The sequence below is a fragment of the Caretta caretta genome, chromosome 1, assembly GCF_965140235.1.
Source record: "Caretta caretta isolate rCarCar2 chromosome 1, rCarCar1.hap1, whole genome shotgun sequence".
Classification (NCBI taxonomy): Eukaryota; Metazoa; Chordata; order Testudines; family Cheloniidae; genus Caretta; species Caretta caretta.
The window spans coordinates 175,577,003-175,596,735 of NC_134206.1; the positions used below are offsets into that span (position 1 = coordinate 175,577,003).

The following is a 19,733-nucleotide window of genomic DNA, read 5'->3' on the forward strand; positions in this document are numbered from 1 at the left end:
GTAAGCCAGCTGCCCTCCCCTCTCCCCTTTGATCACTGCCTGCAGAGGCAATAAAGTTGTTGTTGTTTCAAATTCAGGCATTCTTTATTAATTCATCACACAAATAGGGGGAGAACTGCCAAGGTAGCCTGTGAGGGGTGGGGGAAGAGGGAAGCACTGGGTGGGTGGGGTAGGAGGGAAGGACAAGGCCACACTGCAGTTCAAAACTTATTGAATGCCAGCTTTCTGTTGCTTGGGCAGTCCCGTGGGGTGGAGTGGTTGGGTGCCTGGAGGCAAGATACTTTCAAATCTTGGGGGGTGAAAGGCTTTTGTTTGTGCTCTTTGTTTACATTTTGTTCTCTCTTGGGACTGAGAGAGGCCAGACAGAAATCCATCTTCTCCAACCCATCCTAATCCAAGTCTCCAATATTTCAACCAGTATAGGTAAGCCAGGCAAGGCCGATTAGTTTATCTTTTGTTTTCTGTGAATTTTCCCAGTGTTAAGAGGGATGTTTATTCCTGTTTTCTGTAACTTTAAGGTTTTGCCCAGAGGGGGACACTCTGTGTTTTGAATCTGAATACTCTGTAAAGTATTTTCCATCCTGATTTTACAGAGGTGATTCTTTTACCTTTTCTTTAATTATTTTTTTTTCTTTTAAGAACCTGATTGATTTTTCATTGTTCTTAATATCCAAGGGTTTGGGTCTGTGTTCACCTGCACAAATTGGTGAGGATATTATTATCAAGCCTTCCCCAGGAAAGGGGGTATAGGGCTTGGGGAGATATTTTGGGGGAAGACGTCTCCAAGTGGGCTCTTTCCCTGTTCTTTGTTTAAAATGCTTGGTGGTGGCAGTATACTGTTCAAGGACAAGGCAAAGTTTGTACCTTGGGAAAGTTTTTAACCTAAACTGGTAAGAATAAGCTTAGGGGGTCTTTCATGCGGGTCTCCACATCTGTACCCTAGAGTTCAGAGTGGGGAAGGAACCTTGACACCACCTCTCCTCTCACTCATCCCTCCTGTCCTCTTGCTAGTCCCTCCTGTCCTCACATTCATTTTGTGCTTTCCTGGACTCTGACATTGTCTCCCTCCACGCATTGTGCTGGGCTCTTTCAGCGTGGGAGGACTGCATGAGTACAGAGAACATTTCATCGTAAGTGCGGTTTTTTCAGCTTCTAATCTTTGATAGCCTCTGGGACGGAGATGATACGTGGAGCGATGAAACATTTGCAGCTGTGGGAGGGAAAAAAGGGAGATTAGTCTTTAAAAAGAGACATTTTAGAGAACAATGGGTAGACTCTTTCATGGTTAACCAAGTTGTTAACATTACATAGCACATGTGCTTTCTTTACAAGGTCACATTTTGCCTCTTATATTGAGGGCCTGCCGGTATGGTGTGAGAGATTACACACGCAGGGCCGGCAGGCAACAGAATTTGGCTTGCAGGCAGACATGGTAAGCCACTGTCTTTTGGCTTCTTTAACCTTCCTAACATGTGGAAATGGTTTCAAAAAGCAGCACCCTCATTTCACATACCAAGCACCTGTTGGGTTGGCCCTTTAAAATGGGTTGGCCATTTAAAAGGAGGTGCTGCGGTTTTCGGGTTAGCGTGCAGCACAAACCCAACTAACCACCCCACACACGCACACACACACACCCAATTTCCTGGGATGATTGCTTCACCCCTCCCGCCACCATGTGGCTAACAGCGGGGATGATTTCTGTTCAGCTACAGGCAAACAGCCCAGCAGGAACGGCCAGCTCTGAATGTCCCCTGAATAAAATTCCCCTATTTCAACCAGGTGACCATGAATGATATCACTCTCTTGAGGATAACACAGAGAGATAAAGAACAGCTGTTGCTTGAATGCCAGCAAACACCGGGACCATACACTACCATGCTTTGTTATGCAGTGATTCCAGACTGCGTGCTTCTGGCCTGCCATGGTAAAGTGTCCTACCATGAAGGACGGAATAAGGCTGCCCTCCCCAGAAACCTTTTGCAAAGGCTTTGGGCGTACATCCATATATTTTTCAAATATTTTGGAATTTTGTCTTTTCGAACAGAGTTCTGATAGCACGGATTCATCTCCCCATACAGCGATCAGATCCAGTACCTCCCGTTCGGTCCATGCTGGAGCTCTTTTGCAATTCTGGGACCGCATGGTCACCTCTGCTGATGAGCTCTGAATGGTCACCTGTGCTGATCAGCTCATCACGCTGGCCAAACAGGAAATGAAATTCAAAAGTTCACGGGGCTTTTCCTGTCTACCTGTCCAGCGCATCTGAGTTGAGAGTGCTGTCCAGAGCGGTCACAATGGAGAATTCTGGGATAGCTCCCAGAGGCCAATACTGTCCAATTGCATCCACACTACCCCAAATTGGACCCAGCAAGGTCAATTTCAGCCCTAATCCACTCATTGGGGAGGAGTACAGAAACTGGCTTTAAGAGCTCTTAAAGTCAGAAAAAATGGCTTTATAGTGTGGACGGGTGCAGGGCTAAACCTATCTAACGCTGCTAAATCCGACCTAAACTCATAGTGCAGACCAGGGCTAAGACAAATAGGGTATTGTCTGTGCTGCAAAGAAAACCATGACAATGAGTCTCAGAGCACAAGTCAAATGTTTGGGGTTCATGGGCCTTGAGCTGGAGGGCTAAAAATAGCATTATAGATGTTCCTGTTTGGGCTGGAGCCCGGGCTCTGAAACCCAACGAGGGTCTCAGAACCCCACTCCAGACCAAGTGGGAAAGTATATTTTTAGCTCCACCATCTGATCCCCATGCATAAGCACCGACTCCGTGGGTGCTCTGGGGCTGGAGCACCCACAAAGAAAAATTAGTGGGTGCTCTGAACCCACCACCAGCCAAGTTCCCTGCCCCACCCCTCCGCTCCACCTCCGCCTCCTCCCCTGACCGCACCACGTCCCAGCTCCTCCACTTCCATCCCAGCGCTTGCTGCTGCCAAACAGCACAAGCTCTGGGAGGGATGGAGGAGGAGCGGGAACCTGGCACGCTCACGGGAGGAGGCGGGGCTGGGGCGGAAATTTGGGGAAGGAGTCGAATAGGGGCAGGAAGGGGGCGGAATTGGGGCAGGGACTTTGGGGAAGAGGTTGGAATGGGGGCGGGACGGGGTGGGGCAGAGGTGTAGTCGGGGCAGGGCCGGTGGCAGAGGGGGGTTAAGCACCTCCCGGCGTCATTAGAAGTCTGCGCCTATGGCCCCATGAGCACAAGAGAATTGACTCGGGTTCTGAGAATTGGTGCCATGAGTTTTTCTTTGCAGTGTAGACATACCTTCAGATTCTAAATCTGATCTTTTATTGTCTGGCATGGGGTGGTGATAGATTAAAATAATTTTGGGCCTGATGTACAGTCCATTGAAATCCATAGGATCCTTTCTATCAATTTAATAAGCTTTGACTCTGGAGCATATAAAATCATTCATTTTTCTTGCACTTTCTTTGGGCTCCGCATTCCTTTTTATAAGTACTTTGGACATCTTAAAACATCCCCATGCAAAGTATTTCTTTTCAAACATCAACACTTATGAGACACAAACATCAGCTGCTCACACAACTTCTAGTAATTTAGTAATCTGATTTTAAATGATCGTTAATATCCATGCTATTCTAAAGGGCTTTCCTTAAGTTAATGTACTAACAAAATTAGCATGGTTGTGAGATGCCTTTATACACCAGAGGGTTATGGACATCCTCCAAAATATTTTTGAGCAATATATATTACCCAAGACGGAGTTATCAGACACATATATATGAGTGCACCAAATCAATAAAAGTGTCCAGCAAAAAGGTTAATTAAAATAAAGATTAAAATATTGAAAAGATTAAAACTCATGAGATAATGAGGTGCTGAACACTCTTAACTCACGCTGATTTCAGTAGGAGTTGAGGATACTCAACCAGGAACAGGATTGGACCCTTAAAGTGACTGCCAACTGGATACTTTGGTTGTATTACTTATTGATGCAATGCTAAATTCAGTTTTATTTCTGGGTATTTACCCTAAAATAGTAAACCAAGCCGCAATAATCTATATTCGTAACATTTATTTTCAATTTAAAATTTGCAAATGACAGGTAATTATAAAGCTGATGATTAACATTTACAACTTTGGGTAGCTGTCTCCATAGATATTTTTTATCTTAGACATTATCATCTTCCTTAATGAGAGTTTTGTTTTCTGTTTATACCAGCATATACTGTACATTGATATAATCATTCAGGAATAATATAAAAACTACATCATACTGACTGAGTGTAAATGAAGATTAATGGTGCAATTAATTTACAAATATCTCCTATAAATATCTGTTCATGTGGATCGCTGCCCTCTTTGTCATGCTTATATGTTTCTTGCAGCAATTCTTAATTGATATAAACTTCCTAGCTGGAAATGAATCTGAAAAAATTGTTACCTAAGAGAAGTATCCCTCTTAGTGACTTTGAAATCTGTCTTGTTGTTTTGCTTACAATTTTTGTGTGTGTTTGTGCTGGATTAATTGCACTTGTATGGGTACTAAGCAAGGAGTTGCAACAAGGTAAGTAGTCAAGATTTAACCTATAAAGGAGCTCTCTGGTAAGTGCTCAAACTTGGAAGCCAACTGTTGTTGTCATTGTAATTATTTTTCATGTTTCATGCTCTGCTGTGACCACTGTTGCTTTAAAAAGATTCATTACAAACAAGATATGCAAAATTTAAACACTTCAGGCCTGATCCAAAGTTCATTGAAGTTGATGGGAAGACTCTTATTGTCTTCAGTGGGCTTTTGATCAGGCCCCTGGACTTTAATCTCAATAGTAAAGATTATAATATTTGATCAGATGTGTCAGAGGAAAAATTAAAAGCTACACTGGTTGGGGTATTTTTGTTTTCTTTTGTTTTTCATTAAAGTAGGCGGTATCATTTTTGTAAATGTCCTTTATCGAAATACCATTTTATTTGACAAGCTTCTGGCTTGGTCCTCTGAGGTACTGACTTCCATGTAGTGTTGCAGATTCTCCACGTGTCTTGGGATCACATTTTTTCAGAGACAAACAATATTACTAGTTTATGTAATACTTTGATTTCAAGTGCCATCCTGCACAGTACCTTCATCTCCCAACCTTGTGGATAGTGAGATGTGAGGGCACTCAGCTGGTAGTAGGAGGTTCTCGGCATATTGCACAGACAAGCCCTCGATAGTCAAAGTAGGTTACTGTCACTGTCAATGCTAGTTAGTTTTTCATAGGAAAATGCACTTTCACTAAAATCAAAACAAGTCACAGGAATGTGTCAATTTCAATGACATTTCAAATGGGAAAGTGTAGAAACGAATCATTTTAACTTTCTTATTTCTTTTTAAAATACTTTTTGCAAAATCATTAGATGGGGTATGTGGCAGTGAACCTCTTTTCTTTTTTTTTCTTTTTTTTTAAAAAAAAGATAGGTGGGGAAACATCTAGTCTGAAGAGCCTGCTGAGACTTAGGTGTGAGATAGGCACCTGGGTGCCTAGACTGAGGCAGCTGTGCGCATGCTCACTAGTAGATTTGTAGGCACCGTGGGGACATGAATGGCAGAAATTTTGCTGCTCTAGAGGCTTTAGATGCCTACAGAGTTGGGCAGCATCTGGTCAGGGGGGTCAAGGACTTCACTGGTGCTGAAATGTTGGATTTAGGTGCATAAAGTGGCAGTGAGATGTCTGTCCTTTTCTGAATCTAGCCCTTACTACCTACTTGCACATATTTTTTTTCATAGTTTATAAAGCCACAAGGGACCACTGTGATCTTCTAATCTGACCTTTTGCATACCACAGGCCATAGGATATTCCTTGAATTAATTCCTGTTTGAACTTGTTTTTTATAAACTCATCCACACAATCATGTATGTTCTGATAGAAAAGGTCAGTCACACATGTCATATAATAATTCGTTCAGTGAAAGCAGTATTTTCTCAAAGGGGTGTATGTGTATATAGAAGTTCACAGAGCTTTTACTTGTAGAAAGCCAACAGGGTGAGACTTGGTGCCTGCAGTCCAAGAACTTACAAACTTTTAATGGCTCATTGCCCACCATGCTTCCCTTGTATCAGTTAGTTGCTCTAGCTGGAGGAAGCTGACCAGTCATTGCCTCTTTCAGCAGGCAATATAGTGGTTCTAGGAAGCTCTGAAATGAAGATATAATTGAAAGTAATGGGATTAGAAAAAAAATAGCATGGATTTAAAGATGTTAGCATTGTGAAATAGTATCCTTTAAGCAGCAGAAAAGAATCTGACTTTTCTTTTGAAACCAGTGCAACACAAAGAAAAGCTCTGAATAGAATGTGAAAGGAGAGAGTAGCAATATTTTATGATGATCTTTATTGGAAAAGTCAAATGCAACCTCTTGCTTACATCTCTACATAATTCAACACTTCCACTGTTTTGTTTTTCTTTAAATAATCCAACTGAAGTATATGGAAACAGTCATGCAGCCACAGGAACATTTAAAATACTGTCAGGAGCATCATTCAGCCCTGGTTTACAAGACAATTCATCAGCTGACTTCAAGGCTCTTGCCTTTGATATTCAACAATTGGTAAGAGTCTGTGGTTAACTCAAGAGGATATAACAGATAACATGTCATTAACTGTATTGATTTCTTAAAGGCATCTAATATCGGTTATAACTTGTTGGGAAATTTCTGACAAAACATTTTTGGAAAATGCAGATTCATCAAATATGAGATGGTTCCATCGGAAACCTGCCTGGGGATTCAGCTAGACCAGGACACTGGGGATCCCTTGGTCCCTGTCCTCAATGCCATGGCCTGGCTATCTAGGAGCCCTGGCAGCTGGTGACTGAAATTGACATGATTCTTGTCCCTTTAACCACTGTTAATTGAATAGCAGCAGTGAAACTGACAAAAATGTCAATTTCAGTCACCTCAAGGAGCATATTTCATTTAGGGAGAAAAACATGTGTGGTGTTAAAATCATAATTGTTATGTGTAATTGTGTATATTTCTAACTTGTAGTTCTTCAGAATTTTTCATATTTTTGTATAGATAAATGAAATCTATCAAGCAAGTCAGCTGAAGAATGAATATAAGAACTCTGAAGTTTTGCAGTTCAAGTGGGTATATACTGTAGTTCATAATTTTTAAATTTAAAAATCCTCATTAGATTATGAATCTCAACAGTGCCTAAAAAAGATTTTGTCTCTCAAAGGGGTCCATTGAGAACATTTCATCTCTCCCCTTCCTTTGATGAACACTATTGTGAGAAGCACAGTGTAGTTATATTCCTCCACAGTGTAGTTATATTCTTCTCAGAAGCTTTGGCCAAAGGGTGTCAAGCAATATACAGTAATTCTCTTCCACGGCCAGAAAACTGTCAAAATTTGAATGAAAAATAATTTAAAAAATCTGTAAATTTTTTCACAGAAAATGTGTTTGCCTTTTTTCAAGCTCTACTGAGCGTGCTTCATCCGGAGTGGTCCCAGACCCTGGCGGCTTAGAGAACTAGAGACAAGTTCAAGATTGAGGGACAGATCCTCAGCTGGTTTAAACTGACCTAGCACCAATGGAGATACCTCAATGTATGACAGTTTAGGATCAGCTCTTCTTGGTGGTGATAGAGATTAGGCTACTATTATAACCCAGACAGACCCACACCTCGTGCATTTTGAACAGTATAAAACATGTGGGGTATACTCTGTTTTATTAAAGGATGGTTAGCTTTATTTCCCTCATGCCAGTTATGCCACAAGCCTATCTAAACTTGAGTTCAGTCCAGTCTGCTCATGTTTCAGTGCGGCCCTGATTCAGCAGAGCATCTGCTCAGGACCATCCCTATTCACTAAACAACTTCAGGACATGATCAAGTCCCAAACATTTCAATGTAGCTTCAAAGGTATACAGCAGAGCACTTGACCACATGCTTAGGGATGGATTGCTGAATCAGAGCCTGAGAGTTCAAAACAGGCTCAAAATCAGGTCATCAAACAATGTTCACTTGTACAGGGCAGGAGACATCAGTGCTACTGAAGCAGAAAGTAATGCTCCTGAACAATATTTGTGGGTGTACCATACATTCAGGGATTGTATCAGACAGACAGAGGAGCATGTAATTACTATGCCCCTAACAGTACTTTCTCCCACACAATCTTCCAAAATAATAAAATAAAGCATCTGATTCTCCATTACTCCGTTGCAGAGTGTGTGTACAACACTGCTTTTCTGATCTAGTAGCATCGTAAACCCACTCTGCATTGGCATAAATGACTACAGAGAATCAGGCTTTCAGTAAAGAAAAGAGAGGAAACCCAACACTGCATTTTCCTTTCTTTTAATACAACTGTGAGAGACTGAAATGAGACAAACAGAGAAAGAGAGAGAGAGAGGATACCAGAGCAGCACTATGAATATGTATTTAAAGAGTAGGGTATTCATATATTTGTAAAGAGCTGTTTTCTCCATTTATAAGCATACAGGAGGAGATGTTAGTGAGCATGAAATATTCTCCCACAACCATTTTCCTAATCATAGATGATTACATATCTAATATTATTTCTATTTTTATGAGCTTTAAAATAACATGGAGAGGTGTTTCATTATAGTTTCGGTCACTAACCATGGCTAGGCTATTATTTGCCACACACTGGCTCAATCAAAGCTAACACAGGTACATTTACCCAAGACAGAAATTACACCCCCGGAGCAATGTAGATTTACCCTAAGTGGGTTGATTTTCCTGAGGTTTGATGCTTCCTCTTCCCCTCCCCCCAATACACTCCTATTAACTTATGCCCTCTAGACATTTTATGGCAAAATAGATTTTTTTTTCCTTTTCTTTTCCTTTTGTGCAGGTAAAGTGGGAGCCAAACCTCTGTGAAGTCACAGGGAGACTCCATTAACTTCAAAGGACTTTGTATCAGGCCCCTACATTCTTTGGAATAATCTCTATTCCTGTCCACTGTGCAAATACTTAAATTATTACTTTGACTCAGCAATTATTTTCTACTTGACTCTTCATAAAAAATTGTTTACCCTTTTGGGAAATCTGATTATTGTCTCACCCTTGGAACTCGGCTGAGTCACAAAGACAGCAATAAAAGCTTTTGTTTACTCAGCATGGCCTAGAGGTTATCAGAATCATTTAAGAAATTAGTCTTTTAATATATTGCAAACTGTGCTCAGTGCAGTGATAAGATTAATCACCTCATATCAAAGAGTGCTGTTGAATCAGTGGCAGTCTGCTAGCACAAATACTTTGCAATAAGGGCGGTCACTGCTGTTTTTCAGCAGGGAGAGAAAATGTCCTTTTCTCCAATAAGCAACATTATATATTCAACTCAACCAAGACGTTGCTATAAGTATAGACCTGAATAGCAGGGGTTACTAATAGAGCTGGGTGAATATATACATTTTCAGTTTGATAGCAGTTCTGAAAAATCAGGAGGAAATGGTTTGGGGCTGACTCGAAACTGAATTTGCGGGCAATTTTTGGTGAATCAAAAAGTCAGAAAAAATTGTTGCAGATTAAACTACACGTTGTTTTTTTTTTCCCAATTGCAGACAACTTTAAATGTTTCTTAATAAAAGCAAAAGAAATATAAGGGACTTAAGGCCACTCACAAAACAGAAGGAGGAGGGGGTGCTGTCCTCCTTTATATCAAGGGCACTTACCTGGAGTGTTGGAAACTTGAGTTCATATCTCCACTCTGGAGCAGAAACTTGAACCCAGGTCTCCTATATACCAGGTGACTGCCCTAACCACCTGGCTATTTGGTATCCCTTCAGTTTTGCCTGTTGAAGCTGTTCCACTTTGTATTCAATCGTGAAATATTCATTGGGAAAAAGAGAGAGAAAGAAACTCTCTATCTTGGTGATTAGAGTATTCACCTGGGAAGGGGGACACCCAGATTCCAGTTAATATTTTTTTTGAAAGTGGGACAGCTTCAAGGGGAAAGACCCAGTATCTTGGTGATAAGGACAGCTATCAGGGGATATGAGAGACCTTGGTTCAAGTTTCATCTCCAGAGTGGGGATTCAAACCTGGGTTTCCTACAGTCCACTTGAGTGTGATTGCTAGTGGTCTTAAGGGGATGCCACCACCACCTTCTGACTTATGGGAATGGCACCTAAGTCACCTTGTGAATCTAGCCCCCAGAATCAAACTTTCAGTTCGGACATGTCAAAATGAACCATTTTGAAATTTCTCATATTTTTTTCAAGTGAGACGATTTTCCAAAGTCGATAAAAATTCACCACGTTTTGGTTGTCACAAATCTCTATTTATTAGTGAAATAATGTTTCTGCAGAAAATTTTGCCCTGCTCTAATTACCAGGGCATCACTTTAAATGAAAGCCTGTCCCCAAAGAAATTAATGGAAGTTTTGCCATTGACTTCATGATTTCACCCTGTATTGTTTCATGCGAACAGCCCCAGTGCTTATTGAATCCACCTGTGACACAAACATACTTAACTTTGGGGTCACAAAAAGAAGTACTTTACATGATGTTTTATCATGTGGATATTTCAAGGCTATTGTCATTGTTATAAAGCCTAAAATGCGAGACCTAATCAAGACTCAGTGTGGGTTTAGCTAAACACAGGTCCTGATTCTCCTTTCATTTACACCGGTATAACACAATTGACTCCTTTGATTTAAATGGAGTTACTTTTGATTTACAGCAATGTAAGTGAAAGGACAATCAGGCTTCAAGTTTCTAAGGTGTTCAGTACTTTTTAAAAATTATCTCCCTTCACCATATCTCTAGTTGCTCATCCATTATACCCTGACAGTTTGAGTTTGGTGGATGGAACCTATTATTAGAATGAGATCCTCATTAGATTCATATATTCTATAGCCGGCAGGGACCACTGTGATCATCTAGTCTAGGGATCAGCAATGTTTGGCACGCGGCCCACCAGGGTAAGCCCACTGGCGGGCCAGGGCAGTCTGTTTACCTTCCATGTCCATTTACCTGCCACAGGTATCCCTCGGCCTGTGCCACTTTCTGCAGCTCCCATTGGTCTGGAGCAGCAAACCGTGGCCAGTGGGAGCTGTGATCGGCTGTATCTGTGGACGCGGCAGGTAAACAAACCGGCCCGGCCCACCAGGGGGCTTACCCTGGTGGGCCGCGTGCCAAACATTGCTGATCCCTGATCTAGTCTGATCTCTTATATAAACACATATATCTTTTAGAAAAAAAATCTTTTAGAAAAAAAATGTAATCTTGATTTTAAAAAACAATATGTCAAATATGTTATTCACTTGGTATTTTGTGTAATTAACTTGTTTTTTTCTTCTGTGGTGTTTTCTGTTTGGCAGAAATGGCAGCATTATCGTAATATTCAACCTATACTTTGCACAGTGGGTATCTAATGAGAAAACAAAGAATGAACTCGTTTTAGGAACTAACGCAAATAAAACTAGCCTTTTGCAGACTATTAACATTGATGTGAACAGCATAGAAATCACAGGTAACTATGAAAATTATTTGCTTTCTTTGAAACCTTGAAATGTAAGTCAATTGCAGACATTGGCACTCAATCCTGCAATGGCATATATGCAGGTATACAAATCCACCCATGAAAATTCCATTACAGGAGATTCCTTTACTAGCTGGCACAACAGAGGCTACATAAGTTGTAGGGAAGAAGGCCCAAATCCTCAGTGGGAGTTAGGTACCTAAATACTTTGGAAAATCTTGACCAATAGCCTGTGAGCTGTTCACAAGTGATCTCCTTTAGCCAACCTGGAAGTAGCATTCACAAACCACACTGGGAGCGATGCAGTCATCTTCACAGAAGGGTGTGTCAGTGTGATATATACGCTTTAAAAGGGAAACAAGAGGATAAAATAATGGTGGAAGCCCAGTGAAATTCCATAATATTAATCGTTTATTTATGGTGTCCATCATTTGTGATGCCTACCAATGTCCTTCAAGGTAATGTAATTAAGGCCCAACAATGTTATTTCATAAGTAAATACAATTCTTTCTCCCAACATTTGGACCAAGGGTAGTGAGAGGTTCTAGTGTTCATAGAAAGTGAGATGTTCTGCTTTGCTTGTGAAGGCAGATAAGGGAAGGAAGTGGGATCTCATGTAAGTGGAAACAAACATTAAGAATGGAATTTAAAAGGATTTGATGATTCAGTTTCATTTAACCAGAAAGGAAAAACTCTGAGTTGTCAATAAGTGGATGAGGTGATTCTAAGCATCATAAATATGATTAAAAAGTGGTGGTGGGACCCTCGATACCCAGAGGGAAAAGGTGTATGAGTAATGGATAAGACCTGATCCAAAACCCAGTGAAATAAGTAGGAATATTCCCATTGACTTCAATGAGTTTCGGAACAGGCTGACAGTGAGGAAGAGAATAAAAAATTAATTTGAATCCCTTGAAGTGGAAGTTGATTAACTCACATTTTTAACCTTGTTTGAGACACTATTAAGTAGCTACTGATTGCCTTCATAAGGGGAGAGAGACATCTGGTGGATAAAGTTTCTTACACTCTATATACTAAAGGCACATTTCATGCTAGGTACTTTAGGTATTCAATGACTAAATTCAGAGCCATGACATCATTATTTATCTTGACTATTTGCACCATCTAGAAGTTTTGTTTGTTTTTTTTCTATAAAACAGCACATCATTGTGGGAAATAATTGACCACTATATCCCAGAAATTCTGTAGAAGAAAATTATGAACTGAAAGGGTGATATATCTACTTGTGAGCTTCGGAGTAGCCAAACTTTTGTTGCTGTGAGAGATTAACAGGTCTGACTTAAAATGAGATAACAACTGTGTATTCCTCCAGGACTACTGCAACAATATGATATCAGTAATTGAACATCCAATTAATCATTAGAATGAAAATTGTACATAGCACTTTAACTTCCTAAATCTCAACATACTATAGCAAGAAAAGTCTCATCTCCATTTTACAGATGAGGAAATTGAGGCACAGAGGTGAAGTGATTTGTCCATGCTCCCACAGCTTCCATAGTGATAGAAAGTAACTTTCTTTTTGGAAAATTGCTGCCATACCACATTTTAATTTCAGCTCATTTAACTGATCCAAATATTGTCTTATGCGATGCAGGTGCCTCAAGGAGTACTGTGATATAAATGGTAATATGACTCAAGATGGCTGCTTGAAAAGATATGTCCCTTCTGACAGTCACAGATGAGTCCCCATGAGTCCCCAGACACACATTCTTTATAAAATCCTTCTTGAAGAGGAGAAGGAATAGAGATTGAGGAGCCTGTGTGCATGAGAGAGAGTTGGGAGAAAGGGCTTGATGTGGAATGGTAATCCTTGGTGAGCTTGCAGAGTGGGAGGAAAAGCTGCAAGAGAGGTAGGATATTCACCAGGAGAGAACTGGAAAATTTCAGATGGCTCAGAGGAACATTCAAGTAAAAAAATATTTGAGGTATTCCTACACTAATGTGAAACTCCAAAATACTTTATACAGAAAGTTTACACTTAACTTGATTTTGTTCCAACAGCTCCTGAAACTCTGACTACAAGCCCATCTCTATCATCATCAGGTCAGTACTTCTTGTAAATGAAAACTAGCTTGTGTGCCCAAGTAAGGTACAATAACAAATGTAGGGCCAGATATTCATCCTGTGTGAATTGGCATAGCTGCATTGACTTCATTGGAGATGCACTTCAGTACAGCAACTGGGGAGCTGGTCAATAAAGTGATATGTCACCTGAAGTAATACCCTAGATAATCTAAGGTTTCAGAGGAACAGCCGTGTTAGTCTGTATTCGCAAAAAGAAAAGGAGTACTTGTGGCACCTTAGAGACTAACCAATTTATTTGAGCATGAGCTTTCGTGAGCTACAGCTCACTTCATCAGATGTTTACCGTGGAAACTGCAGCAGACTTTATATACACACAGAGAATATGAAACAATACCTCCTCCCACCCCACTGTCCTGCTGGTAATAGCTTATCTAAAGTGATCAACAGGTGGGCCATTTCCTGGATTTGTGCTGGAAATGGCCCACCTGTTGATCACTTTAGATAAGCTATTACCAGCAGGACAGTGGGGTGGGAGGAGGTATTGTTTCATATTCTCTGTGTGTATATAAAGTCTGCTGCAGTTTCCACGGTAAACATCTGATGAAGTGAGCTGTAGCTCACGAAAGCTCATGCTCAAATAAATTGGTTAGTCTCTAAGGTGCCACAAGTACTCCTTTTCTTTTTTCTAGATAATCTAAGACGCTTGGATTTGAACTCACCTATAATGAGGAGACAAACTTTTGTATTTTGTATGGAAGTCCTTGGAGTCTAGTGATTTAAACCAGTCTGGAAAAAAAATAAAAACAAGCATAAATCTTTGCCCACCCATTGACTCCAAACAAAAACTTTGTAAAGGTTCAGATTGGTTTAGATAAGGCCAGAGCTATCCATTCTTATGTTATGAGAGATGGTTAGTGCAACAACTTTCCTAAGCTTTGATTCCATTCTCAATGGAAATCTTATGGGGAAAGGCACACTTAGGTTTCGCTGGACACGGGGATGCTGCCACAGCTGCTGGGCCTTACAAATTCAGAATCAAAGGTGAGCAATTAAAGCCAGTTGGAAGAGGCTCAAAGGGAGAGACTGAAATATGTAACGATCCCATTGTGTAATTCAGAGCTAACTTGACCCTGCATGCAATTGTAATGAGAGAAAATTGTACCCTAAATGATCAATCACTACATACACACAAACATCCTTGTTGTTAACTACACCACACACTTTGCACCTGATTTTCAACTCAGGTCTGTTCTTCCTCCAAAAACAAAGCCTCTATCTCTTGAGCTGAAAGATGCTCTTCATTGGCTGTGATAACACATCTTTTTTTGAGATAAAGATGAGATGATCACACTGAGGTCTTGGCAATAGTACATACGCACAATAACCAATACCTTAATCAGCAGCCAAGGGCCTATGGTAGAGGAAGAAGGTGCTTTGGGAAGAGTTGGGTAAGAAGAAAAAAGTAGACTATTGTTAGAAAGGTTAGGAGGAAGGTGTTGATGGGATAACCAACAGATAAGCACCCAAACTTTTCAGATTTTTTTTGAGAACCATCAAAAAAGTAAATCTACACACTAGAGTGTTTACAGATATAGATTAGAACTAAACTAAGGGTTATCTCAACTATGTTTTGTTCTAGCAGAGCCTGCGAATCTCACTACAAGTCCCCTTCCATCAGCTTCAGGTCAGAACCTTTGCATATCATGAGAATACAAGATAATGCTATTGTTTGTTAATGGAAGAACCTGGTATCTACCTGAAGTCTCTCTCTCTCTCTCTCTCTCTCTCTCTCTCTCTCTGTTTGCATGCATACACAAATATATGATGAGATTAGCTTAATAAATCATGAGATTTAAAAATAACATATGTTGGATTATTTATGTTATGTTATGAATTGTTGACCTTTTAAAGTTAACATTTTCAAGCTTTTCTACAAAGCCAGGAGCAACAGAAACTTAACTATTTAGAAAATCAAAACTGAGATTCTCACCTGACTCCAGGAGCTGGAGTTTTGAGACTCATGAGAGTCGGTGGCTTTGCTTGACGCTGGACAATGTCAGAGTAGCAAATATGGGCTTCTTTAAAGCAATAATTAACACTTTTCCAATAGTGGGAAGATTTTTATTAGGCCTTTAAGGGATAGGAAAAGTGCTCCTGAAATGTTTTAATCTTGAGGTTGGTTTGTTTATATAAATTCAGAACCACTCACAACAAGCAAGTCTTCGGTTGGTAACTTAAATATAGTGAAAAGGTTGTTATTTTACATAGAAGACTTTGGTATCCATTCACTTGTACAAATTATGGGCCTGAGCCTACAAATACTTCATACATAGACTTTCCATTGACTGAAAAGGGAGAGCCATGCACAGAGCAGACCTTTCAAGATTGGGCCCTAAACACAAAGGATATTATATAGTATACGGTGTTGGATTAATAGAGCTATTTTTGCAAATCGTGGACTACAGGGGATATTTTGAAAAGCACAAATTACAGTCAGGTGCTTAATTCCCACTGGCTTTCAGTGGAAGTTTTGTACCTATCTGCCTGTAGCAGGGTGGTCACCCGCTCCTGCCTGGAAGGACTTAAAATGGTCCTGGGAGAGGGCCGGGGCTGTGAGCCTTAGGCTGGGCTGATTGGGAGGCAGCCTCAGATATGGCCACGCCCCAAACAGATTCAGCTGACCCTATAAAGGGGCTGCTGGGCTGAAGCTCAAGAGACTCTCTCTAGCTTCTGAGAGGGAGGGACATGGCTGCAGGGACCTAAGCAGAGTACCTAGATTAGAGCAGGGCTGGGGAAGGGCCTAAGGAACTAGGGAGCTCCAGCCAGAAAAGCCCCAGGCTACGGCCTAGCATTAGGCCCAGCAGGTACTGGGGCTTCAGGGGACAGCCCAAGGTGAGACAGAGGCAGCAGGTCCAAACTCAACCTTGCCTGTGATGAGTGGCTTATACTGCAGTCTGCCCCAGGGTGTGGGGGCTAGCTGGTGACTGGCAGGAGCCTACGACTGAGGCGAGGTAGGGATAGGGGGTGGGAGGTCCCCCAGGGAGGGGAGACCCTGCAAGTGAGGGGTTACTGCCAGGGGTCAGCACCCCAGCATACAAGGGGCACCAGGTCCAGGAGGGACACGAGGGCCCGGTGTAAGCGGGACAACGGCCTGAAGAGGGCGCTCCAAGGCTGGAAGTGGAGCTAATTCCCAGGACACCAGCAGGAGGTGCCGCAGGGTTGAGTCCCACACTCTTACACTGCCATGTGTACCTTTGAAAATATTTCCCAGAATCATTAATTAGTGCAAAGTATGAGAAACACAAATGCATTTCAGATATGTCTAAGCATCTGTAATTTTTACATGTACAGTAGCAATTTATACTCCTCTATGGATTGTGATTTAGAGGTAATTTGTTTTTCAGTCTTAAAATTAAAAAAAGAAGCATTTTCAAACAAAATACCAGTTTTCTTATGCCCAGAAGATAGCAGTGCAGTTTGGTTTTTTGAATAGGAATAAAAATGGAATTGAAGGTATCTTTTGTAAACACAACCCTCTTATTGCCTATTAATTTCACTCAAAGCATATCTCTGGATATTTGGTGTAGTTTTGTTCGTGTTTTTTTCATTGTGTCTAGAAATGTACTAAGTTCAAGCATCTCACCAAGGTTTGTGATCATTCCCTTTGCTGATAAGTCAGTGAAGAGTTAGAGTTGAATGGTATGTTTAAGGTTCTTCTACTTATCCTTGGTTGTTGTTGTGGAGAAAGTTGGAATTCCCATTTCACATTTGCAGTGCCCTGTCCAACATTCTTATTCTGCATAAAACAGGCTATGATATAAAGGCTATGAAGTGTATGGCCTATTGCTTGAGTGCAAATGGCAGATTTTCTTTCTTACACCTTCACTTTGTATTGCAAATATTTTATTTACAGGGTTAAGCTAAATTAATTATTTGCAATTGGGCTTCACTGCAGAGGATGTAAGGATGATTCCTACACAGAAGTCATTCTTTTTTTAGATAACAAATCTGAGGAACTGTCTCAAACTGAGGTGTCAGTGGAGGAGGTTTTGAAACAAATTGATTATTTAAACAGTAATAAGTCACCAGGGTCAGATGGTATTAGGGTGACCAGATGTCCCGATTTTACAGGAACAGTCCTGATTTTGGGGTCTTTTTCTTATATAGGCTCCTATTACCTCCCACCCCCTGTCCAATTTTTTCACATATTCTGTCTGGTCACCCTAGATGGTATTCACCCAAGAGTTCTGAAGGAACTCCAATCTGGAATTGCAGAACTACTAACTGTGGTATATAGTCTATTGTTTAAATCAGTCTGTCTACCAGATGACTGGAGCAGGGCTAATATAACAGTTTTTTTTAAAAGGCTCCAGTTGCAATCCTGGCAATTACAGGCTGGTAAGCCTAACTTCAGTACCAGGCAAGCTGGTTGAAATTATAGTATAGAATAGAATTACCAGACACATGGGTGACAACAATATGTCAGGGAAGAGTAAATATGGCTTTTGTAAAGGGAAATCATGCTTCACCAATCTATTAGAATTCTTCGAGGGTGTCAACAAGTATTCCGACAAGGGTGATCCAGTGTTATAGTGTACTTGGACTTTCAGAAAGCTTTTGACAAGGTCCCTCACCAAAGGTTCTCAAACAAAGTAAGCAGTCATGACATAACAGGAAAGGTTCTTTTATGGATCAGTAACTAGAGATAAGAGATAGGAAACAAAGGGTAGAAATAAATGGTCAGTTTTCACAGCAGGGAGAGGTAAATAGCCAGGGCCCCCAAGGATCCATATTGGGACCCATGCTGTTCAACATGGTCATAAATAGTCTGAGAAAGGGGGTAAACTGTGAGGTGGCAAAGTTAGCAGACAATACAAAATTTCTCAAGATAGGGAAGTCCAAAGTGAAGAGTTACAAAGTGATCTCAGAAAACTGGGTGACTGAGCAACAAAAGGTGAAATTCAGTGTTGATGAATGCAAAGTAATGCACATTGGGAAAAAAAACCCTAACTGTACACACAAAATGGTAGGTCTAAGTTAGCTGTTACCTCTCAAGAATAGTTCTGTGAAAACATCTGCTCAGAGTGCGGCAGCAGTCAAAAAAGCTAACAGATTGTTAAGCATCATCAGGAAAGGAATAGATTATAAAACAGAAAATACCATAATGCCACTATATAAATCAATAGTATACCCACACCTTGAATACTATGTGAAGTTCTGGTTTCTCCAGCTTAACTATATATAATTACAATTGCAAAAGTTGCAGAGAAGGGCAACAAAAATTATTAGAGGTATGGAATAGCTTCCAAATGAGGAGAGATTTAAAACGCTGGGACTTCATTTTAGAAAAGAGATGACTAAGAGGGGATATGATAGACGTCTACAAAATCATGAATGGTGTGCAGAATGTGCATAATGAAGTGTTATTTACCCCTTCACATAACAAAATCACCAGGGGTCACCCAATGAAATTAATAGGCATCAGGTTTAAAACAAAGAAAAGGAAGTACTTCACTCAATGCATAGTCAACCAGTGGAACTCATTGCCAGATGTTGTGAAGACCAAAAGTATAACTGGGTTCAAACAAGAATTAAATTAATTCATGGATAGGTTCATCAATGGCTATTAGTCCAAAATAGTCAGGGATGCAACCCCTTACTCTGGGTTTCCTTAAACCTGTGATTCTCAGAAGGTGGAGGACAAGATAGATCACCCAATAATTGTTCTGTTCTGTTGATTCCCTCTGAAGCATCTGCCACCAGCCATGGTCAAAAGACAGGATACTGGGTTAGAGGGACCATATATCTGATCAAGTGTGGTCAGTCTTATGTTCTTATAAGTATTTTGCCCCTTTTTTCTTAAGTCAGATCTTTTCCACCTTCACTCATATGCATTTACTAACAAAAGCAAAAACAAATGTACATAGAACTGAGTGATTACCCTTCTCCTCACCTCTATCCCGTGAGGTATGTACTTCCAGGATGCTTATCCAAAATGTCTTTATGGTTCAATCCTGCTCCATTGGCAGCATTTTTATTCACTTAAATGGGGTCAGGACTGCACTCTTTGGCCCTGATCCAACAATTAGATCCATGTGGAGGGACACTTATACCCTTGGGCAGTGCTGTTAGTGTGACTCCATACAGACTTAAGGGTCCAGCCCCAGGGAGCTGATTGCAGAATCTGGGCAGAGAATTGTACAAAAATAGATTTTTTTCCTCAGAGATTTATAATA

General features: G+C 40.7%; 1 protein-coding gene across 1 annotated transcript in view; it reads left to right on the forward strand.

The window, feature by feature from the left end:
• The first annotated feature begins 6,323 nt into the window (after positions 1–6,323).
• The window catches only part of TMPRSS15 (transmembrane serine protease 15), a 90,361-nt gene continuing 76,951 nt past the window's right edge, over positions 6,324–19,733 (forward strand). Inside the window, exons 1-5 of the mRNA XM_048838360.2 lie at positions 6,324–6,548; positions 7,017–7,084; positions 11,288–11,439; positions 13,474–13,515; positions 15,140–15,181. Of these exons, the coding sequence (XP_048694317.2) occupies positions 6,324–6,548; positions 7,017–7,084; positions 11,288–11,439; positions 13,474–13,515; positions 15,140–15,181 (529 nt within the window). The remainder of the gene's footprint in view (positions 6,549–7,016; positions 7,085–11,287; positions 11,440–13,473; positions 13,516–15,139; positions 15,182–19,733) is intronic.